General features: G+C 48.4%; 1 protein-coding gene across 1 annotated transcript in view; it reads left to right on the top strand.

Annotated features, from left to right (window-relative positions):
• The window catches only part of LOC143986857 (uncharacterized), a 154,388-nt gene extending 128,436 nt beyond the window's left edge, over positions 1-25,952 (top strand). The window contains exon 19 of the mRNA XM_077485264.1: positions 23,938-25,952. Within this exon, the coding sequence (XP_077341390.1) occupies positions 23,938-24,631 (694 nt within the window). The 3' untranslated portion in view covers positions 24,632-25,952. The remainder of the gene's footprint in view (positions 1-23,937) is intronic.
• Positions 25,953-26,204: the final 252 nt, after the last annotated feature.

Here is a 26,204-nt window from a genome sequence, read left to right as displayed (position 1 = left end):
ATGGAGATAGGAGGTAATGGAAGGATGTAGACAGGAGATGAAGGAGGGATGGAGACAGGAGGTGAATGAGGGATGGAGACAGGAGGTGAATGAGGGATGGAGACAGGAGGTGAATGAGGGATGGAGTGATGGAGACAGGAGGAATGGAGTGATGGAGACAGGAGGAATGGAGTGATGGATACAGGAGGAATGGAGTGATGGAGAAAGGAGGTGAAGGAGTGATGGAGACAGAGGGTGAAGGAGGGATGGAGACAGAGGGTGATGGAGGGATTGAAACAGGAGGTCATGGAAAAATGAAGATAGGAGGTGATGGCGGGATGGAGCCAGGAGGTGGTGGAGTGATGGAGACTGGAGTGATGGAGACAGGAGGTGAAGGAGTGATGGAGACAGTGGGTAAAGGAGGGATGGAGACAGTGGGTAAAGGAGGGATAGAGACAGTGGGTAAAGGAGGGATGGAGACAGTGGGTAAAGGAGGGATGGAGACAGGGGGTAAAGAAGGGATGGAGACAGGGGGTAAAGAAGGGATGGAGACAGGGGGTAAAGAAGGGATGGAGACAGGGGGTAAAGAAGGGATGGAGACAGGGGGGGTAAAGAAGGGATGGAGACAGGAGGAATGGAGTGATGGAGACAGGAGGAATGGAGTGATGGAGACAGGAGGAATGGAGTGATGGAGACAGGAGGTGAAGGAGTGATGGAGACAGGAGGTGAAGGAGTGATGGAGACAGGAGGTGAAGGAGGGATGGAGACAGAGGGTGAAGGAGGGATGGAGACAGGAGGAATGGAGTGATGGAAACGGGAGGTGATGGAGTGATGGAGACGGGAGGTGATGGAGTGATGCAGACAGGAGGAATGGAGTGATGCAGACAGGAGGAATGGAGTGAGGGAGACAGGAGGTGAAGGAGTGATGGAGACAGGAGGTGAAGGAGTGATGGAGACAGGAGGTGAAGGAGGGATGGTGACAGAGGGTGAAGGAGGGATGGAGACAGGAGGAATGGAGTGATGGAGACAGGAGGAATGAAGTGATGGAGAAAGGAGGTGAAGGAGTGATGGAGACAGAGGGTGAAGGAGTGATGGAGACAGAGGGTGAAGGAGGGATGGAGACAGAGGGTGAAGGAGGGATGGAGACAGAGGGTGAAGGAGGGATGGAGACAGAGGGTGAAGGAGGGATGGAAACAGGAGGTCATGGAAAGATAAAGATAGGAGGTGATGGAGTGATGGAGACAGGGGGTGAAGGAGGCATGGAGACAGGAGGGATGGACACAGGATGTGGAGGAGGTATTGAGACAGGAGGTGAAGGGGGCATGGAGACAGGAGGAATGGAGACAGGTTGTGAAGGAGAGATGGAGACATGGGGTGAAGGAGGTATGGAGACAGGAGGTGAAGGAGGCATGGAGACAGGAGGTGAAGGAGGCATGGAGACAGGATGTGAAGGAGGGATGGAGACAGGATGTGAAGGAGGGATGGAGACAGGATGTGAAGGAGGGATGGAGACAGGATGTGGAGAAGGGATGGAGACAGGAGGTGAAGGAGGCATGGAGACAGGAGGTGAAGGAGACAGGATGTGAAGGAGGGATGGAGACAGGGGTGATGGAGGGATGGAGACAGTATTATAGTATTAAAGAAGTAGGTGCAAGTGGAAGCAGTGGATCTGCAGGGAACAAAGCACTTTATATTGTATATGAATTTGCACATTGGTCAGTTTACTCAATTTATTGATAAACACCATAAGATCAACGAAGTAGGTGTAAAGTGGAAGCCGTAGATCTGCAGAGAATATTATTTGAGCCCCTAGCACTTTATATATGAATGTCTCCACATATTGTAGTGTATTTGTGATGATTTATGTGCACACACGATAGGACAGCGCTGTGACACATAATGCTCTTCTAGTTGATAAAGGGAATACTTACCTTTGTTACAGCAGCAGTCCGGTATAAGTGATTTCTGTAGGTATTTGAGTTGTTACACATAGCGCGGGTTTTATTCTATTTATATTGGTGACATAATTGCCCAAATCTGGGGATCAGGAGCCATTTCCACCCTTTACTCTCGGCTGGGGCTCTTTGTATCCATATAACAGATGTTCTACATGACTAAATCTGACATCAATTTTACTGCAAAATCAAAGGGGCCAAAATGTCTCCCCCCGAGCAGTAATAAGTGTAGCACTGACCCCTGAAGGAGCAGCTGATTTAATTGGGCTTACCGTTACCTTCTTGACCTCGCGTGTGTCTAGGGTAGGAAAGTCCAGGTACTCATGGGACTAATTCAAATAGAAAAATGAGTCTCTCACATGTAGGAAATCCAGAGAATAGCCATTCACAGCTGGATCTTCACCCTTATCGGATAGTCCTTCTCTCACCAGGCTTAGCAGCCAACAGTGTGCTTAAATCAGACAAAGTCTCTGCCACAGACTTGTTGCAGAACACTTGAATAAACTGAAAGATGTAGACAACTCAGAGAACCCTTGTACGGTACCAGTATCTTGCAGCCGGTCTGGTGATAGCATATGAGATTAGATTCGCTTGGGGCCTTTCAACTCAGCCTCCAGGCTCCTCCTGAGAAGCCAACCTTTGCGTGGCCTTCTCCCGAAGAGTCCTCCCCTGGATGCTTCTACAGTTGGTGGGCCTCTCCGCAAACCGAGACGGCACCGGACCACCTTTGAATCCTTCTTTCAGTTATTTTGCCTCTGGCCAGCCAGCCCCAAGACTTGGAGTTGGGTGGATCCGCACCCCAGGCCATGAGAGCCCTGGGGGCTGGTCAGGAGGACCAGGACCAAACAGTCAGAAAGCATTTCTGGACTGGAACCCCAAAGCACGTGATGTCCGCACCTTAAGTACCCTCTCCCAGAATGCACAGCAAGAGTGACACTCCCACTGGGCTGGTTTCCGAGAGAGAACTGGCACTTAATGCACCCAACTGGACCGTGTTCTAGCACCTGCCAGGGATGACAGCGCCACCTATGGTCAAGCAGAACACAATGCTATCCAGCCAGACTGGTACTGAGGCCAAAATTTAGAGTAATTAAACCCAAAACCAAACTGCAGTTCCAGGAATATTAAATGCCAAAAACACATAGTGCATGCTCTTCAGGAGTCGGCGCTACATATATTTCTATCCCCCTTGGTGGGAGTGGAGATGACCCCATCTATAAGGATATACAGTACACTATATATACACACACAGCACAAGACCGGGTTCACGCTACTAGACGTTTCTCGGGGGCTGCAGTTCCTCTGAGCTCCACAAGATGGTGATCTCACTTCTACCCAGACAGGAAGTCTCTATGGAAGTCAGGAAGTTATGTCAGGTACAGACAGGAAGTTCCGGGTGAGAAGTAAGTCGGGAGGAATTAGAGAGGAGACATTGCTGGAAGTGGCAGTAGAGGAGGTAATAAGATCTTATTTTCTATTTACACCCAGTAACCCCCCCCCCCCCCCCCCCCCCCGTCATGTCCGTCCTCTTCCTCCATAGTCACTGTGATGTCTTTTATCTCCAGCAGATGATGATACACACATATATAGTGTGGAAATGTTGAATAACCCTGTATATTAAAGAGGAAGTAAACCCTTCCAAACAACTTGGACCTATAGGTAAGCCTAGATTAAGGCTTACCTGTAGGTCCAAGCAATATCTCCTAAACCTATATGGTTTAGGAGATATTTGCCCGAAAATGGGCACCGCTGTCTACGGCGCATGCGCCGTAGACAGCGGCGCGCAGGCGCACTAAATGCGGCAAATCCAAGAATGGATTTGCCAAATTTGTCGACTCCCGTGCGCATGCGCGGGAGTGACGTCATCGCGGCTTCGCCGTATGGCAGCGGCGGAGCTGCGAGACGCGACTCCCGTGCGCATGCGCGGGAGTGACGTCATCGCGGTTGCGCCGCTGTGATTCGTCGGAGCTGCGAGACGCCACAAGCAACATGGATGCGGCGGACTACAGGGGACAGCGGCGACTTCGCTGGCTCCTGTGTCAGGTAAGTGACACATAATGAGCTACCATGCGATGCATAGTAGTCCATTATGCTTTACCTTTACCTTTGCAGGGAAAAAAAGAGGAAGTAAACCCATCAGGGTTTACTTCCTCTTTAATGCCTAAACTGCAGTTTGGTTTGGGTACAATTGTCGAAATTTGGACCTCAGCATTAGTCTGACTGGACTGTGAGATGTTCAGCCTGGCCACAGGGGGCACTGTCTCTTCTGGCAGGCATGGAACTATGGTCTGGTTAGGTGCTTAAAATGGAAGTAAACCCTTCCAAACAACTTTGACCTACAGGTAAGCCTAGATTAAGGCTTACCTGTAGGTCCAAGTAATATCTCCTAAACCTATATGGTTTAGGAGATATTTGCCCGAAAATGGGCACCGCTGTCTACGGCGCATGCGCCGTAGACAGCGGCGCGCAGGCGCACTAAATGCGGCAAGTCCAAGAATGGATTTGCCAAATTTGTCTACTCCCGTGCGCATGCGCGGGAGTGACGTCATCGCGGCTCCGGCGAATGGCAGCGTCGGAGCTCCGAGACGCGACTCCCGTGCGCATGCGCGGGAGTGACGTCATCGCGGCTTCTCCGCTGTCATTCGTCGGAGCTGCGAGAGACGCCACAACCAAGATGGATGCGGCGGACTACAGGTGACAGCGGCGACTTCGCTGGCTCCTGTGTCAGGTAAGTGACACATAATGAGCTACTATGCGATGCATAGTAGTCCATTATGCTTTACCTTTGCAGGGAAAAAAAGAGGAAGTAAACCCATCAGGGTTTACTTCCTCTTTAAGTTACTCTCTCGGAGCCAGGTCAGTGGGAGTGACGTTGTCGCTGTGCTTTCTGGGAGAGGGTATTTAAGATGTGGATGTCATGTGGTTTGGGGTTCCGGTCCAGTATGATGTGCTGACTTCATGGTCCTGGTCCTCCTGACCAGCCCCCAGGAAGGCTATGGCCTGGGGTGCGGATCCACCCGACTTTGATGTCTTGGGGCTGGCTAGCCCGAGGCAAGGAAACTAAAGGAGGATTCTGAGGTGGTTGGGTGCCGTCTCCGGTTTGGGAGAGACCCAGTGACTTCAAGCATTCCAGGGGAGGACTCTTCAGAAGAACACCACGTACGGGTTGGTTTCTTAGTAAGAGCCTGGAAGGGCTGAAGTACCCAAGAGAATCCGGTCTTGTGGATATCACCAAGCTGGCTGAAAGATCCAGGTATCCTACAAGTGTTCTTGAAGCTTAAGTTTCCCTACGTGTTGTACAACAACGTCTGTGGCAGAGACTTGTCCCTGAGTAAAGCAGCTTGTTGGCTGCTGGGCCTTGTGAGAGAAGGACTGTCCAACTTTAGTGATCATCCAGTTGTGAATGGCTATTCTCTGGATGCAGTCAAAGTAAGCAAGTTCGAATGTAACAAGAAGGTAACGGTAAGCCCAAATCTAACCAGCAGCTCCTTCGGGGGTAGTGCTAGATTACAATGAGGGAATTTATGGTCTGTACCCCGAGGGGAGTTATTGATGTCAGTAAATGTCGGTTCCAGACATTGTATGTGGGGGGAATGAAATGATCATAAAGGTCGGGATTCGGGAAGATTTCTGTAAGATTTTACATGGAAATGATCAGCGATCCCTCCAGAGACACTATGATGAGTCTCACAATAGGAGTCTGAAAGGGACGGGATTTTGGTGTGATGAGATTGTGAACCCAGAGTGGGGGGGGCAATTTTATCAAAAAGGTGTCCCGCCATCCACCTTACTGTCTGGGACCGGGACCCTGGGGGGTGGATTAGCTCTTTTGCTCCTTGTGCTGGTATTCACCATTCACTTCTATAGAGGTGTCTGTTGGTTCACAGGCATCTACAGACAGGTTTTTTCTGAGTACGGTCTGCTAGGTTACCCCAAGAGTTGTCTTTTTGTTACCAGAAAGTTTTATTGGAACTCTTGTGTTGTGTATTCAGATATTTTGTCCATAGTGCGAGCTCTGTCCGAATATTTATTATTTGTAGATTAACCCCTTCAGGGTCAGAACATTTCCCCATTCTCTTCATTTTGGAATTAAAGTGGAGTTGCCCCCCAAAAAATAAAACTACTTAAAAATCTTAAAAAAAATAAAAAAAAAATAATTGGCAAAAAAAAAAATTTTTACTCACCTCTAAATACCGGTTGCTAGGGGGTCCCTCGTAGTCTGCCTTCTTCATTGCCCGGGCTGGTGACATCACTTCCCCTCGCGCCGCACATTCACCTGGGACCTGTCACGTGTCCCAGGTGACTGTACGGCGTATCACGGCGCCCTGCGCCGCTCGCGCATGCGCAGTGGGTGCCCGGCTGTGAAGCCACAGCCGGGTGCCCACAGTATGCATGACGGCGCCGCGAGCGGAGCGGGGAGCGAGGGGGGGGCTTCGTTCCCCCGCATCGCTGGAACCCGGGACAGGTAAGTGTCCGATTATTAAAAGCCAGCAGCTGCAGTATTTGTAGCTGCTGACTTTTAATTTATTTTTTTTAGGGGGTACCCCACTTTAAGTTCTAGTAATATGTGTTATTGTGTCCCCGATCACCTCCACACCAGTTATTGTGTTCCCGATCACCTCCACACCAGTTATTGTGTCCCCGATCACCTCCACACCAGTTATTGTGTCCCCGATCACCTCCACACCAGTTATTGTGTCCCCGATCACCTCCACACCAGTTATTGTGTCCCCGATCACCTCCACACCAGTTATTGTGTTCCCGATCACCTCCACACCAGTTATTGTGTCCCCGATCACCTCCACACCAGTTATTGTGTCCCCGATCACCTCCACACCAGTTATTGTGTTCCCGATCACCTCCACACCAGTTATTGTGTCCCCGATCACCTCCACACCAGTTATTGTGTTCCCGATCACCTCCACACCAGTTATTGAGTTCCCGATCACCTCCACACCAGTTATTGTGTCCCCGATCACCTCCACACCAGTTATTGTGTCCCCGATCACCTCCACACCAGTTATTGTGTCCCCGATCACCTCCACACCAGTTATTGAGTTCCCGATCACCTCCACACCAGTTATTGTGTCCCCGATCACCTCCACACCAGTTATTGTGTCCCCGATCACCTCCACACCAGTTATTGTGTTCCCGATCACCTCCACACCAGTTATTGTGTCCCCGATCACCTCCACACCAGTTATTGTGTTCCCGATCACCTCCACACCAGTTATTGAGTTCCCGATCACCTCCACACCAGTTATTGTGTCCCCGATCACCTCCACACCAGTTATTGTGTCCCCGATCACCTCCACACCAGTTATTGTGTTCCCGATCACCTCCACACCAGTTATTGTGTCCCCGATCACCTCCACACCAGTTATTGTGTCCCCGATCACCTCCACACCAGTTATTGTGTTCCCGATCACCTCCACACCAGTTATTGTGTCCCCGATCACCTCCACACCAGTTATTGAGTTCCCGATCACCTCCACACCAGTTATTGTGTTCCCGATCACCTCCACACCAGTTATTGTGTCCCCGATCACCTCCACACCAGTTATTGTGTCCCCGATCACCTCCACACCAGTTATTGAGTTCCCGATCACCTCCACACCAGTTATTGAGTTCCCGATCACCTCCACACCAGTTATTGAGTTCCCGATCACCTCCACACCAGTTATTGAGTTCCCGATCACCTCCACACCAGTTATTGTGTTCCCGATCACCTCCACACCAGTTATTGTGTTCCCGATCACCTCCACACCAGTTATTGTGTCCCCCCCGATCACCTCCACACCAGTTATTGTGTTCCCGATCACCTCCACACCAGTTATTGTGTTCCCGATCACCTCCACACCAGTTATTGTGTTCCCGATCACCTCCACACCAGTTATTGTGTCCCCGATCACCTCCACACCAGTTATTGTGTCCCCGATCACCTCCACACCAGTTATTGAGTTCCCGATCACCTCCACACCAGTTATTGAGTTCCCGATCACCTCCACACCAGTTATTGAGTTCCCGATCACCTCCACACCAGTTATTGAGTTCCCGATCACCTCCACACCAGTTATTGTGTTCCCGATCACCTCCACACCAGTTATTGTGTTCCCGATCACCTCCACACCAGTTATTGTGTCCCCCCCGATCACCTCCACACCAGTTATTGTGTCCCCGATCACCTCCACACCAGTTATTGTGTTCCCGATCACCTCCACACTAGTTATTGTGTCCCCGATCACCTCCACACCAGTTATTGTGTTCCCGATCACCTCCACACCAGTTATTGTGTCCCCCCCGATCACCTCCACACCAGTTATTGTGTTCCCGATCACCTCCACACTAGTTATTGTGTCCCCGATCACCTCCACACCAGTTATTGCGTTCCCGATCACCTCCACACCAGTTATTGTGTCCCCCCCGATCACCTCCACACCAGTTATTGTGTTCCCGATCACCTCCACACCAGTTATTGTGTCCCCCGATCACCTCCACACCAGTTATTGTGTTCCCGATCACCTCCACACCAGTTATTGTGTTCCCGATCACCTCCACACCAGTTATTGTGTTCCCGATCACCTCCACACCAGTTATTGTGTTCCCGATCACCTCCACACCAGTTATTGTGTTCCCGATCACCTCCACACCAGTTATTGTGTCCCCCGATCACCTCCACACCAGTTATTGTGTCCCCGATCACCTCCACACCAGTTATTGTGTCCCCGATCACCTCCACACCAGTTATTGTGTCCCCGATCACCTCCACACCAGTTATTGTGTCCCCGATCACCTCCACACCAGTTATTGTGTCCCCGATCACCTCCACACCAGTTATTGAGTTCCCGATCACCTCCACACCAGTTATTGTGTTCCCGATCACCTCCACACCAGTTATTGTGTTCCCGATCACCTCCACACCAGTTATTGTGTCCCCCGATCACCTCCACACCAGTTATTGTGTCCCCCGATCACCTCCACACCAGTTATTGTGTCCCCCGATCACCTCCACACCAGTTATTGTGTCCCCCGATCACCTCCACACCAGTTATTGTGTCCCCCGATCACCTCCACACCAGTTATTGTGTCCCCGATCACCTCCACACCAGTTATTGTGTCCCCGATCACCTCCACACTAGTTATTGTGTCCCCGATCACCTCCACACCAGTTATTGTGTTCCCGATCACCTCCACACCAGTTATTGTGTCCCCCGATCACCTCCACACCAGTTATTGTGTCCCCGATCACCTCCACACCAGTTATTGTGTCCCCGATCACCTCCACACTAGTTATTGTGTCCCCGATCACCTCCACACCAGTTATTGTGTTCCCGATCACCTCCACACCAGTTATTGTGTCCCCCGATCACCTCCACACCAGTTATTGTGTCCCCCGATCACCTCCACACCAGTTATTGTGTCCCCCGATCACCTCCACACCAGTTATTGTGTCCCCGATCACCTTCACACCAGTTATTGTGTCCCCGATCACCTCTGCACCAGTTATTGTGTCCCCCCCGATCACCATCACACCAGTTATCGTGGCGTGGGGTCCCTATTAAAATCCATGCCAGACCCTTATCTGAGCATGTGCAGCCTGGCAGGCCAGGAAAGGGGGAGGGATGAGTGAGTGCACCCCCTCCTTAACGATACCAGACCACTTTCCCTCAACATGGGGGGGTGCTTTGGGGCAGGAAGGCTCCCCCTAGGCACCTTGTCTTCATGTTGAGCACAAGGGCCCCCACAACCTTTGCCAGGTGAATGAGTATGGAGTACATAATACCTCTACTTATCCACCAGAAAAGTTGTGGAAGTTAGTAACAACACAAACAGTTTTTGATAAATTCTTTATTCAACCCCCTCCCTCCCCCAAAAAAATTAATAAATGTCCCCAGAGGTAAATCCAACATCAATCACAATGAACACCAGGTACCGACCCAAATGGGGAAAAAAACCTGACTCTGACGCTTGGCTCCCATCAAATGACAGCTCCGCATCCTCTGACTGCTAAATAAAATAAGTGCCGGTGTTGTGTCGAATACGGTCCCTCGTCGGATAGTGTCCGCCCTGTACTGTGCTTACGCGGTACGGAGGACAAGGAGATGCCGAAGGTCTCCGAAGATGAACGGCGCCTGCGCCGTGAGTCCAGATTCAAGCCCCACCATCCAAGTGGACATAGTTAGAATAAAAAATTGCAGAGCGTGGCGGACACTATTCGATGGGGGGACAGTTTTTGACAGAACACCGGTACCATCCAATTAAGTAATTGGTTGACTCCGCCCCTTTATGAAGTAATTGACCCAGCATGCCACAGTCAATGGGGGGCCTAGTATGGATTGGGGATCCCATGCTGTTTTTTTCCCCTCATTTTGTAAATGCTGGCAATTTAAACAATTTACATTCTGCTGTCAGCAGGGAATGCCACTAACAGCAGATGACTCGTGGTTGTTAAGGACATGGCAGCAATCATTAGCAACCATGACAGGTACTGGCTGTTAAGGACGATGGTGGCTGCCCTTTCCTTAAAGCGGAGGTCTTGCCAAAAAAATTGTGTCAAGCGTGTGTGGCGGCAACCAAGTGAGGAGTACAAAGACAAGTGTGTCTTGTCTACAGTCAGGCATGGTGATGGGAGTGTCATGGTCTGGAGCTGCATAAGTGCTGCCGACACTGGGGAGCTACAGTTCATTGAGGGAACCATGAATGCCAACATGTACTGTGACATACTGATGCAGAGCATGATCCCCTCCCTTCAGAGACTGGGCTGCAGGGCAGTATTCCAACATAATGACCCCAAACACACCTCCAAGATGACCACTGCCTTGCTAAAGAAGCTCAGGGTAAAAGTGATGGACTGGCCAAGCATGTCTCCAGACCTAAACCCTATTGAGCATCTGTGGGGCATCCTCAAACGGAAGATGGAGGAGCACAAGATATCTAACATCCACCAGCTCCATGATGTCATCATGGAGGAGTGGAAGAGGACTCCAGTGGCAACCTGTGAAGCTCTGGTGACCTCCATGCCCAAGACGGTTAAGGCAGTGCTGGAAAATAATTCCAGGTGTGAGAGTTCTGAAAGTTGGCCTGGGCAGGAACGGGGTGAAAGTGTCCGGTATTGATGTGGTTAAAGGGGTTGTAAAAGTAAATGTTTTTTCATCTTAATGCATGCTGTGCAAAACGAGCTGCACAGTGGAGGTAGGTATAACATGTTTGTTATTTTTAAAAAATAAAAAAAATACAGTTACAATTCCTTTAAATGTACAGGAAACCTCCTATTACCCCCCCCCCCCCCCCCCCTCACATCCACATCCTATTATTGTGTGACCAGCACCATCCAAATAATTCTTACTTTCATTTCCCAAAGTTATCCGTCTACGAGGAGCCCTGTATAGATCAAATGACGGCACCAATGAGGATGGAGGAGGACCGGAGTCACATGACTGAGAAGATACTAAACCTCACCCTGGAGATCATCTACCTGCTGACTGGAAAGGTGAGGAGGATTCTGGGAGGTCACATGACATCACTCTTATCTCTCTTAATAAAACACAGACCTGACCGGAGAGGTGAGGAGGATTCTAACTTAATATTCCTATTGGTTCCTCAATACAGAGATTTCCTCTTGTGAAGTTGGGTGATGATATGACCATCACAGTGCCTCCATGTGACTCCCTAAAACCCGAGAGACACAAAATGGAGAAGATTCTAGAAGTCACCAAGAAGATGATGGAGCTGCTGACAGGAGAGGTGAGCGGTGCTGGGAATTCTGGGACATTATCCAGTAACAGACAAGGGATGTGTCTGGATGGTGACTGTATCATTGTGTGTGTCAGGTTCCTATAAGGTGTCAGGATGTCGCTGTCTATTTCTCCATGGAGGAGTGGGAGTATTTAGAAGGACACAAGGATCTCTACAAGGACGTCATGATGGACAATCAGCCGCCCCTCACATCACCGGGTAAGAGGAGACTTTATTGTAAAGGAGAGAGCAGTACGGAGGCTCCACCTAGATCCCCCATCATCTGATAAACACATAGAAACAATGTATTCAGTCAGTGTGTGTGTTTCCTACAGATGGATCCAGTAATGGGAACCCACCAGAGAGATGTCCCCGTCCTCTGTATTCCCAGGATTCCCGACAGGAAGGTCACACCATCCCCCACCATCATCAGGTAGATGAGGAACAATCACTGATAGTATCATTAGGATCTGTACATTATCTGCATTGTTACCATTGATGTCATTTTTATTATTCAGAGTGGAAACCTGAGAGATTCTAAAGTTGAGGTTAAAGCAGAAGAAGAAGAGAGGTATGTGAGGGATGATCAGCAGTCTATGGAGGAGGATGGAATAACGAGGATATTTATAGAGGAGGACACTTCTACAGAGATCAGCACAGGTGGGTGATTAACACTAAATACATTCCTCCGCCCATACTGCTCACTGATTGGTCCAGAGTAGACCAAGGACTGGGTGATATCAACCGCTAATGCCCTGGTCACTTTTCTGAGTCCTGTATTTCTCTCGGATAATCTTCCTTCTCTGTGCTGCAGACACAATTTATGTATCTAGACTGAATTTATGGAGTTTGTGGGGTTCAGCTGGCAGCAAAATGTTAATTTCTCTTACGTTCACCGACTGACACAGCACCTTTCTTGGACCATTGTGTTGTTACGCCACCTTCAGGAGAGGACTAGGCATAACATGTTAACATGTAATAATAAAACTAGAACTTTCTAGTTCCGCCCAAGAATAGAGTTCCTCCCTTGGCCGAAAAACTGATTCTTCCCCTCCAGCATACCCATACTCCCGGTTAGGAGGCTGAGTCATGGGGTGATAGTGCCTGTTCCGGAATCGGAACGTTTCCAGGGGTTCTACTCAAACCTGTTTGTAGTCTCCAAAAAGGAAGGGGTACGTCCAATCTTGAACCTGAAATCCCTCAATTACTTTGTAAAAGTACAGAGGTTCAAAATGTAATCAGTTCGCTAGGTAGTCGCTGCACTCCATCAAGGGGAATTCCTGGCATCTTTGGACATCCAGGACGCATACCTGCACATACCCATATGCCCTTGGCATCAGAGGTTTCTGCGATTTGCCGTTCGGGAAGCCCACAACCAGTTTGTGGCTCTCCCCTTTGGTTTGGCATCGCCCCCCCGAGTCTTTACCAAGGTATTGGCTCCTGTTTTGGTGGTGTTGCGACAATGTGGGATCACAATCGTAGAATGACTAGACGATCTCCTCCTGAGGGCATCTTCCACCTCAGAGTTACAGGAGGATGTGGCGATCACCATGCAGACCCTGCAGGAATTTGGGTGGCTGTTGAACCTAAAAAAGTCGGTGATTGTGCCGACTCAGCATTTGGAGTACCTAGGCTTACTGCTGGGCTCCATGGAAGCGAGAGTGTGTCTCCCTTCAGACAAGCTGCAGACTCTCAGAGCCGTGGTAAAATTGTTGATGAACCGCAGGTGGTCATCGCTACGCTTCTGCACGCGAGTCCTGGGACTCATGGTGGCCTCCTTCAAGGCAGTACCGTATGCCCAGTTTCACACCAGAGTCCTGCAGAAGGAGATTTTTACAAAATGGGACAAATCTCTGTTGTCCCTGGATCGGCAGATTCAGGTGAGCCAGTTAGTCAGGGATTCCCTGCTCTGGTGGCTGAGGTCCCCGATGATTCAGTCCGGGAAGTCGTTCCTACCTATGCAGTGGACAGTGATCATGACGGACACCAGCCTAACCGGCTGGGGTGGAGTAATGGGTGTTCAGTCGACACAGGGCCCCTGGTAGGTGGAGGAATCCAAGTTGCAGATCAATGTGCTCGAGCCGAGAGTGATCAATACCAGCTGATCTATGCCTTTCCTCTGCTGAAACTGTTGCCACGTCTGCACCTGGTGAACCTGAACCTGGTGTTATCGGCACTTCAAAAACCGCCATTTGAAAATATCAGAGAGATCCCTCTGTTGACTCTCTCAGAAAGTGGTCTTTCTAGTGGCCATTACTTCGGCTAGGAGGGTTTCGGAACTGGCGGCCTTGTCCTGCAAGTCGCCCTATCTTGTTATCCACAAGGATAAGGTGCTGTTGCATCCGCAACCTTCTTTTTCTGCTGAAGGTGGTTTTCGGCGTTCCACATCAATGAAGACATTGTGTTACCATCTCTGTGTCCAAAGCCGACACATCCCAAGGAGGTGGCCGTCCATTCCCTGGACATGGTTCACGGCCAGGAGGGTGTATTTGTCTGCCACAGTTCCCTTTCGGAAGTCAGACTCCTTGTTTGTTTCGGTGGCTGGTCCAAAAAAAGGCCACCATTTCCAGGTGGATCAGACAGACTGTAGTACAGGCCTATGCCTTGAAGGGGCAGGTGCCCACCTTTCCAGTCACAGCCCACTCCACCAGGGCAATTGGAACGTCTTGGGCCTTCCGACATCAAGCATCTGTCGCTCAGGTGTGTAAAGTGGCGACTTGGTCGTCTGTCCACACCTTTACAAAATTCTACAAGGTAGATGTTGGTGCATCGGCTGATGCCTGTTTTGGCCACAAAGTTTTGCAGGCGGCTGTATAATTGCAATTGCACTTACGTTTTTTCCTTTTTCCCAAGTCCGTCTTTCAGGACAGCCACCTTAGAGAGACCCTGGCTCCTCCGCTCTTAGGAAACACCGCCTTCAATTTCACAATTTAAGTGTCATCCTCCCTCCGTCTCTCAGTTATGGTGTTTCCTCCGGTGGGGAGACACCGCTAAGGAACCTTAGCTAAATCAGTCGGCGAGACTGAGGCTACGTTATCTGGAGTGGAGGAGACAGGGGTCTCTCTGGCTCCGCTCGGCAGTCTGATCGTCTATCGGACTACTTTCGGCTGTCCGGTCAGCTGGGGAGCTGGACTTTTGTACTGACCGTCTTCCACGCACTCTAAACTTCGCTTGGGGAAAGCAGGAAGTTTGGGGAGGTCCAACCGTTCGTTCGCCCAGTGGGACGCTGCAACAGTATGTCCTAGGTCCCCCTGTGTTTGCAGTCGGCTTGGAGCTGGAGGCCGGACCGGATGACGGGCGACGTCAGTTCCAGTGGGGGCGGACATCTTCGTTGGATCCGCTTCTTCCGGTTCCGGACGTGGTTTGTGAAAGGGGACCAAGCGTTCGGCTGGTGCAGCCTCTCTTTCTATGTTGTACAGGCAGCTATCGGAAGCACGTTCGTACCACTCTTCCTCGACAGGAGAATGTCCGAAGCAGAGGCTTTAAGAGCTCCTGGGGATAACAGCACCAGCCACTCAAAGGTAAGGGGAACCCTGGGGAGGTGTTCCCATACTTTATAACCAGTAGCTCCACTGTTTTTTTTCCCCCCTTGGTGGTTGGGGGGAAGGGCAGTAGTGCGTCTGGGATCCTGGTGGTGGTTGATCCTAGGGGGGGCACTCCTGGTGGTCCTCTAAGTAGCGCTCGTGTTTTTTTGTTTTTTTAAATCTTATGCTGCCCTTTTATTTCTGTTTTTCAGAAAGCCACAAGCAAGTCCCCCCATGGTTCTAGGAAGAAGTGTCCTTCATGTAGAGCCTCTATGGGGAATTCCTGGTCCAAGGCACTTTGTAAGGAGTGTATTGAGGGATTGGTTAGGGAGCAGGCAGCAGAACGGTGCAGATCTGGCGGCTTCTGTGAAGGAACTCTCTAGTACTATCCAGTCCTACAAAAGGCCCTTCTCTAGTTTCCAGTGGCCTCAGCCCCAGAGCACTCCTCCACCAGCGCAGCAGAGTGTACCACCTAGCCCAGTGGATGTTCCTCCCGCGGGTGGGGAGAATCCAGAGGATTCCAGAGAGGAAGTTGAGGAAGAAGTTGACAGTACCGTCTCAGACTCCCAAGGGGAATCTGACGGTGAGGGATTGGATGGGGAATCCAAAAGAACCTCACGGTATAAACTTTCCCTGGAAGAAGTGGATGAGCTCTTGGGAGCTATTCATACCACTTTAGGCATACAAGAGGAAAAGAAGGCATTGTCACTCCACGATCAGATGTACAAGGGCCTGGGGGAACAGAAAAAGCGGTTCACAACGTCTTGATCGATGCCATCAGGAAGGAATGGCAGGATCCCGAAAGAAAGCCTTTCTTTTCTGGTGCATTAAAACAAAGGTTTCCTTTTTCGGAAGAGGAGGCTCTTGTCTGGAATAAATCTCCCAGGTTAGATGCTGCCTTTTCTCAGGTGTCCAGACATACTGATCTGGCCTTTGAGGACATGGGGGTACTTTCAGACCCTATGGATCGAAGGATGGATTCACTTCCGAAGAAAGCCTGGGATTCATCACAGGGAAATCTTAAGCCTGCCATGGCAGCCACAGTGGTGGCTCGTAATATGAAGTATTGGCTTACCCAGATTAATGCGCACATTGAAGCAGGGGACGGCAAAGGAGACGATTCTATCCTCCTTTCCCATGCTGCTTAAGGGGGTAGCATACATTGCGGATGCTTCAGCTGAATCTGTGCGAATGTCTGCAAGGCCCTCGGCTCTGACCAACTCAGCCAGGAGGGCCTTATGGCTGAAGACATGGCAGGGAGACAATGCGTCCAAAGCAAAGCTCTGTGGGATCCCTTTTACAGGAGACTTGCTGTTTGGGCCAGGTCTTGAAGCAGTGCTAGATCGCATGGCTGATAAGAAAAAGGCCTTTCCCGTTAAGAGGAAATATGGGGAGCAGTCAAAAAGAAAGACTCGTCCTTTTTGAAGCCCCTAGAACTGATCGGCAGAAGAAAAGTTGGGGGCTGAAGGGCAAGGGGCGTGGGGGAGCGATTTTTCGCCCTCCTGAACAGCCCAAAAAGTCTCAATGACAGGGTCACGGTGGGAGGAAGGTTGGGGGACTTCCTCCCACAGTGGGAGATGATCACCTCCAATCAGTTTGTGTTGGGGATCATCAGAAGAGGTTACCGTTTGGAGTTTTCAGAACTCCCCCCTCTGAGACTCCTTGTCACCGAGCTGCCAAAATGTGCAGAAAAATCGTCTACCCATCTTTCCTCTCTTCAGGAGTTAGAGGAACAGGAGGTGGTAGTACGGGTCCCAGCAGGAGAGACAGGCAAAGGCTTCTATTCTCACATTTTTGTGGTTCGCAAGCCTTCGGGAAAGATCAGGCTTATCCTGAACCTGAAGCCTCTGAATGTCTCGGTCACCTACAGAAGGTTTCGGATGGATTCAGTTTACTCTGTGAAGGCACTGCTTCCACCAAACTGTTTCATGGCATCGATGGATTTAAAAGATGCATACCTGCATATTCCCATCGCAGAGAGCCAGCAGCGTTTCCTCAGGCTGGCAGTGAGAACCTCAGTAGGGGTGCTACACCTTCAGTTCAAGGCACTTCCCTTTGGGCTATCCTCTTCCCCCCCGTATCTTCACCAAAGTGATGGCAGAAGTTCTGGCATTCCTGCGTCTCAGGGGAATTTCCATGATCGCGTATCTCGACGATCTTCTCCTGTTTGCCCCTTCTCCGACGCAGTTGATTCGGGATCTACAGGTAGCAAAAGACCTGTTAGTGAGCCTGGGTTGGCTTCTGAACCTAGAAAAATCCAACTTAATTCCTTTCCAAAGGGTCACTTTCCTGGGGTATGTGTTGGACTCAACAGAACAAAAGGTCTTCCTTCCCTTAGAGAAAATCCAAATCCAGTGAGGAAAGTCATGTCAGCCTTGGGCTTGCTGACATCCATGCTCCCAGCAGTTCAGTGGGCGGGGTTACATTACCGTCCTCTGCAACTATTTATCTTGAAGGTTTGGGACCACAGCCAGGGGTCTCTGGACTCTCTGGTTTTGGTTCCAACTCAGGTAAAGAGGTCCCTCTGGTGGTGGAGAAAGGGAGCAAATCTGTCACAAGGTCTAGAGTGGATTTTACCAATATCCAGGGTGGTTACAACCGATGCGAGCAGCTCAGGTTGGGGGGCGCACCTAGACTCCCGTTTGATACAGGGTACCTGGGAGAGGAGGGAGTCAAAGAGATCCTTGAATTGGAGGGAGCTGAGAGCAGTAGATCTGGCTCTCAGGACCTTTCAGAGATAACTCCGGGAACATCATGTAAGAGTCAGGTCGGACAATTCCTCGATAGTGGCTTACGTCAACAGGCAGGGGGGCACCAGGAGCGGATCCTTATGGGCCCTAGCAAAAGCCATCCTCAGGTGGGCTGAAGCAAATGTCCTGTCCCTTTCAGCGATCCATTTGAAAGGAGAGCAAAATCAGGTAGCAGATTTCCTCAGCAGGAGAACACTGAGAGAAGGCAACTGGGTTCTCAAGCAGGAGGTTTTCGAAATGATCACCCAAAGGTGGGGGATTTCTTCGATAGACCTCTTTGCCTCGAGGGAAAACGCGAAGGTAGCCATCTTCTTTTCCATAAACAGGGGGGACGGGGCGTTGGGAGGGAGGACGCACTAGCACAGAGTTGGGGATTCTCCAGGTACTATGCTTTCCCCCCTCCCGTTCTGATTCCTGCAGTGATAAGGAAGTTTCAGGTGGAGAACACTACCCTTATTCTAATCGCGCCACACTGGCCCAGGAGGCCGTGGTTCTCCGTTCTGAAGGGCCTGTCTGCGGAACCCCCCTGGATTCTCCCAGTCCAGGAGGATCTCCTTTCTCAGGGTCCAATCTGCTGTCCTCAGGTGGAGCGGTGGAACCTTGCAGCTTGGCTACTGAGGAGGAATTGCTGAAGGGCAAAGGGTTCTCAGATCGTTTAGTAGCCACTCTCCTAAGTTGAAGGAAAAAGGAAACTCCGACCATTTACTTGAAGGTATGGAGGCGATTCAACAGCTGGTGCTCAGAGAACTCCTTCAATGTGCACAGCTCGGTAGCCGTTCTAGAGTTCCTGCAGGCTGGGGCAGATAAAGGTTTAGCCCTTGGGACACTGAAGGGTCAGATATCCGCTTTAAGCGTGTTTCTGGAAAGGCATCTAGCATCAGACCCTTGGATAGTGAGGTTCTTTACAGCCTTAAGTAGGCAGAGACCTGTTACAAATTCCCCCTTCCCAGTTTGGGATCTTTCATTAGTTTTACAGTTTCTCACAGGAGAACCTTTTGAGCCATTGGAATGTTGCTCGTTAAGACTGATCACTCTCAAAACGGTGTTTTTGGTGGTGATCACTAGGGCAAGGAGAGTGAGTGAACTCTAAGCCTTTCTGTTAGGGCACCTTTTTTTCAGGTTTTTCCGGACCGTTTGGTTTTTAAGACGGATCCGGCCTTTTTACCTAAGGTAGCCTCTAGTTTTCATAGAGTCCAGGAGATTGTGCTGCCTACTTTCTGTTCAAATCCGGTGAGAGAACAGGAAAACATCTTTCATAGATTGGATGTTAGAAGATGTGTCCTTCATTATTTAGACTGCACAAGTCAGTTCAGGAAGTCTGATTCACTTTTTGTGTTATTTTCAGGGGCTAGGAAGGGTTCCAAAGCCTCTAAACGTACGATAGCCAGATGGTTAAGGTCAGCCAATGGGCAGGCTTACGTGGCAGGGGGGTTAGTACCCCCAGTGGGGATTAGAGCACACTCAACCAGGGCAGTGGCAACTTCTCAGGCAGAGTGGGCTGGTGCTTCTCCTGAACAGATCTGTAGAGCTGCAACGTGGTCCAGTTTTTCTACGTTCATGAAACACTATAGACTGGATCTTCTGTCAGCCAAAGACCAAGCCTTTGGTCGTAAAGTGCTGCAAGCAGTGGTCCCACCCTAAGGTAATGTGCTCGCTTATCCTCTCTAAGGTGGCTGTCCTGAAAGATGGACTTGGGAAAAACTGAGTTACGTACCGGTAACATCCTTTTCCGGGAGTCTTTCAGGACAGCACCGGTTCCCACCCAGGTTTTTGGAGATCTTCGGGAACTCATCACATGAGACCGTCAGGTAAGATTAAAAGTTTGTTTGTTTGACGTGTTCTTATGTCTCCCCAGTTGGCCGGAGGTACTCTGGAAGAACTGAGGGATGGAGGGAGGACGAGACTTAAATCATGAAATTGAAGGCGGGGTTTCCTAAGAGGGGAGGAGCCAGGGTCTCTCTAAGGTGGCTGTCCTGAAAGACTCCCGGAAAAGGATATTACCGGTAAGTAACTCTGTTTTTAGTTTTTTTTTGGTAAAAACGCAGTACCTTTAAGTAATGCACTGTTGTATTTGTTACCGCAGTTCTGGTGCGGTTTGGAGGTAGTGACTCTCAGTTAAGGAGTACCCTGTTTTTTTGTGGGTAAAAAAGTTTTGGTTATTCCCGCACACTGTCGTTTTTGTGGGTAATGTTTTTATACTAGTTCCCACTTGCCATTGTGGGTGAAGTTTTATGCTGTTTTCCCACCCCTCGTTTTGTCACTGCTTGGGGATGTCCCAATGGTTATAAGAGGAGCTGTGTCAGTTGGTGAATATAAGAGAAAATAGGATTTTTTGTACTTACCGTAAAAACCTTTTCTCTATAGTTCACCGACTGACACAGCTCCCTCCCCTCCTATTTTTCTCTGTTATATTGCTTGTTGACGTACTGAAGTTGCAATGCAGGCTGTGGGGTTGTTACCTAAGGGACCGCCCCTTGGTCGGAACTAGAAAGTTCTAGTTTTATTATTACATGTTAACATGTTATGCCTAGTACTCTCCTGAAGGTGGCGTAACAAACAACCCAATGGTCTAAGAGAGGAGCTGTGTCAGTCGGCGAACTACAGAGAAAAGTATTTTACGGTGAGTACAAAAAATCCTATTTTTTTTTTACCATAGACTTTATTCAACCTAGGCCCCTGGGGTATGTGCTTTTGGGTCTTCTGTCCGATGCCCAGGTCTAGCAAGATCTCTGACAGAACAATTCTCCCAGGATTATCCTCCCAGGTGGAGGGATATGTCTGTATAGTCTCAGACCCAAGTCACTGAGTGCAGTCTCAGGAGATGGGAGGCAGCGGTGTGGGACCTCTGCAACTCATATAAACATTTAAGCTTTTACTGATTACTGAATACCAAGATCTTGAGTCCTGACCCTTACACTGTATAATTTATATTATAGATTACATACTCCTGACCCCTGCACTATATACTCTATGTTCTACATAACAACATTCTGATACTATATAGTCCTATCTGCTGTATCTTATACAATATGTTGTACATTACATAGTCCTGACTTCTCTCTCTCTCTCTCTCTCTCTCTCTCTCCCCTCTACCCACTGCTATATATACACACAATATGTATCCTCTTTTGTTACACCCATTTCCTACCAGCTGGACATTTTATATCTGATCTGATTGGAGCACAGACTTTTACATGATAATAATGTGATAACATCCTCACACTTTGGAACCTTAAAGTATAAGATCACCTTTTTGTAATATGATACACCCGTATTCAGTGTGTAACATGTTACTGTTGCAACAGCCCCCACCAATCCCCCGTTGTGACAGTGAGAGGGGAATCTTCGATTCCACACCCACTATCATCATTTTAACCAGTTGCGGACCACCCACCACACATTTACTGCGGCGGTGCGGCCGCGCTGTGCCATATTGCGTACCTAGTACGTGAGCCATGCTCTCATGTAGGTGGCACGCCTGCCAGCCTGGCGCTGATGTGATTCACTTCAGAACCAATCAATCTTCAGGTATAGGCCAATGATTTATGGCCTGGACCTGCTGATCGGTTCTGACAAATCACAGAACCCCCGTGTCAGTGTTTACGATACACAGACACAGGAAATTATGTCATCTTCTCCCCTGGACCCCTTTTCGGATCCAGCTTGACAAGAGATAACAACTGCTGTGAGTACAAGCACTACACTGACACCAGATCACATTTATCCCCCTGATTGCCTCCACGGTAAACCCTTTCACTCCCTGTCAGTGTCATTGGGTACAGTGTACAGGTTTTTTTTACTGATTACTGCAGGGCTCGACAAAACCCGGGCGCCAGGTCGCATTGGCGACTAGAAATAGCGACCTCGCGCCTGGGGCAGCACAGCTGGGGGTATCCTGTCTCTGTGGACCCCCCCAGCGTGATCGCGTCGGGCCGTTCCGCCGGCGGCCGAAAATTTAGGCCGCGGCTTTGAGGCCTTCTGCGGTCCTATGATTCCTTATGGAATCTGGCGCCCTCTTGTGGTCGCCGTTGGTATGACAAACCAGCAATGCTAATGACTGTTTTATATTACCTGCCTCTTCTTTCCTTTATTTATAACCCCCTAAACATTATATATATTTTTTATTCTAACACCCTAGAGAATAAAATGGTGGTTGTTGCAATACTGTCTGTCACACCGTATTTGTGCAGCGGACTTACAAGCGCACTTTTGTTGGGAAAAATAATTTAGTTAATAAAAAAATAAGACAACAGTAAAGTTAGCCCAATTATTTTTTATATTGTGAAAGATAATGTTACGTCGAGTAAATTGATACCCAACATGTCACACTTCAAAATTGCACCCACTCATGGAATGGCGACAAACTTTTACCCTTTAAAAACTCCATAGGCGACGTTTAAAAAAATTCTACAGGTTGCACGTTTTGAGTTACAGAGGAGGTCTGGGGCTAAAATTATTGCTCTCGCTCTACCGATCACGGCGCTACCTCCTATGTGTGGTTCGAACACCGATTTTATATGCGGGCAGGACAGGGCGCGTTTAAAAATTATTATTTTTTCTGCTTATTTTAACTTTTTTTTTTTCCACTGTTCTTTTAAAAAAAATGTTGTGTCACTTTTATTCTTATTACAAGGAATGTAAAAATCCCTTGTAATAGAAAAAGCATGACAGGTCCTCTTAAATATGAGATCTGGGGTCAGAGAGACCTCGGATCTCATATTTACACTAAAATGCAATTGAAAAAAAAATTGTCATTTGAAAAAAAAAAAAAAAATGTCCCTCTAAGAGCTATGGGCAATGACTTGGAGACGGGGGGGGGGGGGGGGGGCGGCGACGGCGCTGCCATCTTCCCCTCACTCGTCTCCATGTCAGGCCAGGGACAGGTCCGGATCGCCGTCACGGACCTGGCTCCTAACTTTTTAAGCTGGCTCCTAGATTCCAAGCAAATTTGTCAACCCCTGGATTACTGTATTAGTGTCCCCATGATTAAGTCCCAAGGGGCAGAGCGAAACACGTTGGGGGCGTGGCCGGGACTTCTGCAACTTGTCTCATGTAAACATTTAGCCTTGCACGAAATATTATGAGTCTTGACCCCTACACTATATACTCTATGTTGTATATTACATCATTCTGATACTATATAGTCCTATTTTTGATATCCTAAATAATAAGTTGTGTATTGCATAGGCCTTACTTCTCTTGCACCCATTTCCTACCAGCTGGACATTTTATATCTGATGATTTGATTGGAGCACAGACTTTTACATGTTGATAATAATGTGATAAAATCCTCAAACTTTGTAACCTTAAACAGAAAGTGATAATGAGGGAGGAGTCAATAACCCAATGATGGGGGTCTTCAGGATCAGTCCAGTCTTCATCTTGGTTGCTCTCCCCCCATCCTCACTCTCTGACCTCTGGTGGGGCTCAGCCCCGCTGTTATTCATGACTAAATCATGGACTAAATAAGGAAGTGCAGGACTTCTTGTGTTGGGAAGATGGCAATGAGTGATAGAGGGGGAGGGGACACTCGTCCTATAATCCCCTCATCACTGTCACTCCTATAAAAGACAGTTCTCGTTTGTTTCCTCACTCTCTGACTAAGGTCCATGAATAAAGAAATGATCTGGTAGGAGATCAGAGGACCCATTTACTAGTTACCTTGAGGGGGGAATTGTAAGATCCTCAGAGACAAAGATGCCTGATGTGGGCGGAGTCTTGGTTTAGGAGAACCAATCAGCTGATGTCTAGTAATAATCTTTTTATTTCTATTTTAGTAGATGAACGAGAGATGAGGAAAACCTCAGAGGATTGTCTCACTTTGTCTCCAGACTGTAAAGTAGAAGATGAGGACATCACACAGTATAGTCCAGGAGAAAACCCGACTACCTCAAATGTCCATCCGGCACCACACAGTGTAGATGGACCATCGTATTCCTCTTATCCTGAGGAACCTCAGACTGTGAGGGACGGGGCCGTCCTTCCAACAGATAGGAGGTTTTCCTGTACTGAGTGCGGGAAGTGTTTCCATTCTAAATCTAAACTTAATGTGCATAAAAGAACTCACACAGGTGAGAAGCCGTATTCCTGTCCTGAATGTGAGAAATGTTTTTCACAGAAGTCCCATCTTTACACACATCAGAGATCTCACACGGGGGAGAAGCCATATTCCTGTTCTGAGTGCGGGAAATGTTTTTCACAGATGTCCCGTCTTTACACACATCAGAGATCTCACACAGGGGAGAAACCTTATTTCTGTCCTGAGTGCGGGAAATGTTTTTCAAGAAAGTCCATTCTTTACACACATCAGAGATCTCACACGGGGGAGAAGCCGTATTACTGTCCTGAGTGCGGGAAATGTTTTTCAGTGAAGTCTAGTCTTTACGCACATCAGAGATCTCACACAGGAGAGAAGCCATATTCCTGTCCTGAGTGTGGGAAATGTTTTTCAGTGAAGTCCAGTCTTTACACACATCAGATATCTCACACTGGGGAGAAGCCACATTCCTGTCTTGAGTGCGGGAAATGTTTTTCACAGAAGGCCAGTCTTTACACACATCGGAGATCTCACAAGGAGCAGAAACAGTATTCCTGTCCTGAGTGTGGGAAATGTTTTTCATGGAAATCCAATCTTTACAGACATCAGAGATCTCACATGGGGAAGAAGCCACTTTCCTGTGCTGAGTGAGGGAATTGTTCCTCACTGTCTTCCTGTACATCAGGAGTCCCACACAACCCTCGAGGTGTATTAGTGCCTTGAGTGCGGGAAATGTCTTCTATATGAATGTTGCTGGACATCACAGCTCTCATGTGGGGAAGAAGCACACCCTGATATACACCTCAGATATACTCCATGGCTGATCTTCATCATGTTCAATCAACTGTTCCTGGGGTGTGAAAATTTTTTGGAAAAATTACTTGTCCGGAGGACTAAATCGGGATGCCAATCTACTTATTCCTCATCTACTAGGGAGCTCAGCAGCGGTGTGGGAGTTAATTGAAAACTATAAGCCGACATTGGTAAAGGACAGAATGAATGAATAAATGTGAATGAATGAATGGCACGGCCGCGCTCTTTTCATAAACTGACAGACGGTACGGGGAACTTCTCCCCGCACTGCTGTCACACAGAGGACTCGGATCGCTGAGCCTCTGCAGAAACAGGAACAAGTAACATCTTCCCAAAGGTGAACATGTCCTTCAAGTCTTTCACTGCCAGGGAGGAAATCAAAATTCATTTTAGGCCTGAAGATTATATAAAACCCCAAACCATGATATATTTTCTGAAAGCAGAAACCCTAGAGAATAAAATTGTGGTAGCTCCAACCACCCTCCTTGGTTGCTGGATGACAAGACATGTGTCTCGGCAAGCTTAGATTCCATCAAGTTTACCATTATACTTATATGCTTCTCGGCCCTGGCTTTTGTTCCAACTGAAATATTCGGGACGCTTTTGACCTCAGTGAGTTCCTTTGACTAATCTCTGTGGGGAACACTGAGGAATTTCAGAGTGCTCATTGTTTGAGCAATCTATGTGATGTAGCGCCAATACTATCTTTGACCGACATATCGAGGGAGAAAAATACAGAACACGTTCCTTTTTATGTTTTTAATTGCCAATTGATGGAATGTTCATCTGTTATATCACCCTAACACACATGAGTACCCTAAAAGTAATTGTCTGTATACTACCAAGTTGTAACAACAATACTGTACTTCTGAATATTATTGTTTTTATACTTCTTTACAATTATATTATCGATTTATTTTTCCTCTTCTACATACCCCTGAAGAAGATTTCTGTACTCCAAAACGCAAATCTAAAAATGCATTCCTCTTCTACATACCCCCTGAAGAAGGAGATTTCTGTACTCCGAAACGCGTTGGGTGCAAGAGGATCATACTTGTTATGTATGGTGATAATGTCACAGATGTATATACATTTCTCTTTCAATATGTATATGTTTTTTATATGATATGTTTAAATAAACAACACCTCTTTACTACAATATATATAGTTGCATAGTAGGTGAGGTTGAAAAAAACACAAGTCCATCAAATCCAACCTATGTATGTGTGTGATTATATGTCAGTATTACATTGTATATCCCTGTATGTTGCGGACGTTCAGGTGCTTATCTAATAGTTTTTTTAAACTATTGATGCTCCTCTCTGAGACCACCGCCTGTGGAAGGGAATTCTACATCTTTGCTGCTCTTACAGTAAAGAACCCTCTACGTAGTTTAAGGTTAAACCTCTTT

This window comes from Lithobates pipiens, unplaced genomic scaffold (genome assembly GCF_037356315.1).
Source record: "Lithobates pipiens isolate NorthernLeopardFrog02 unplaced genomic scaffold, aLitPip1_a1.2 Scaffold_18, whole genome shotgun sequence".
Taxonomy (NCBI): domain Eukaryota; kingdom Metazoa; phylum Chordata; class Amphibia; order Anura; family Ranidae; genus Lithobates; species Lithobates pipiens.
This window is presented reverse-complemented; position numbering and strand designations above follow the sequence as displayed.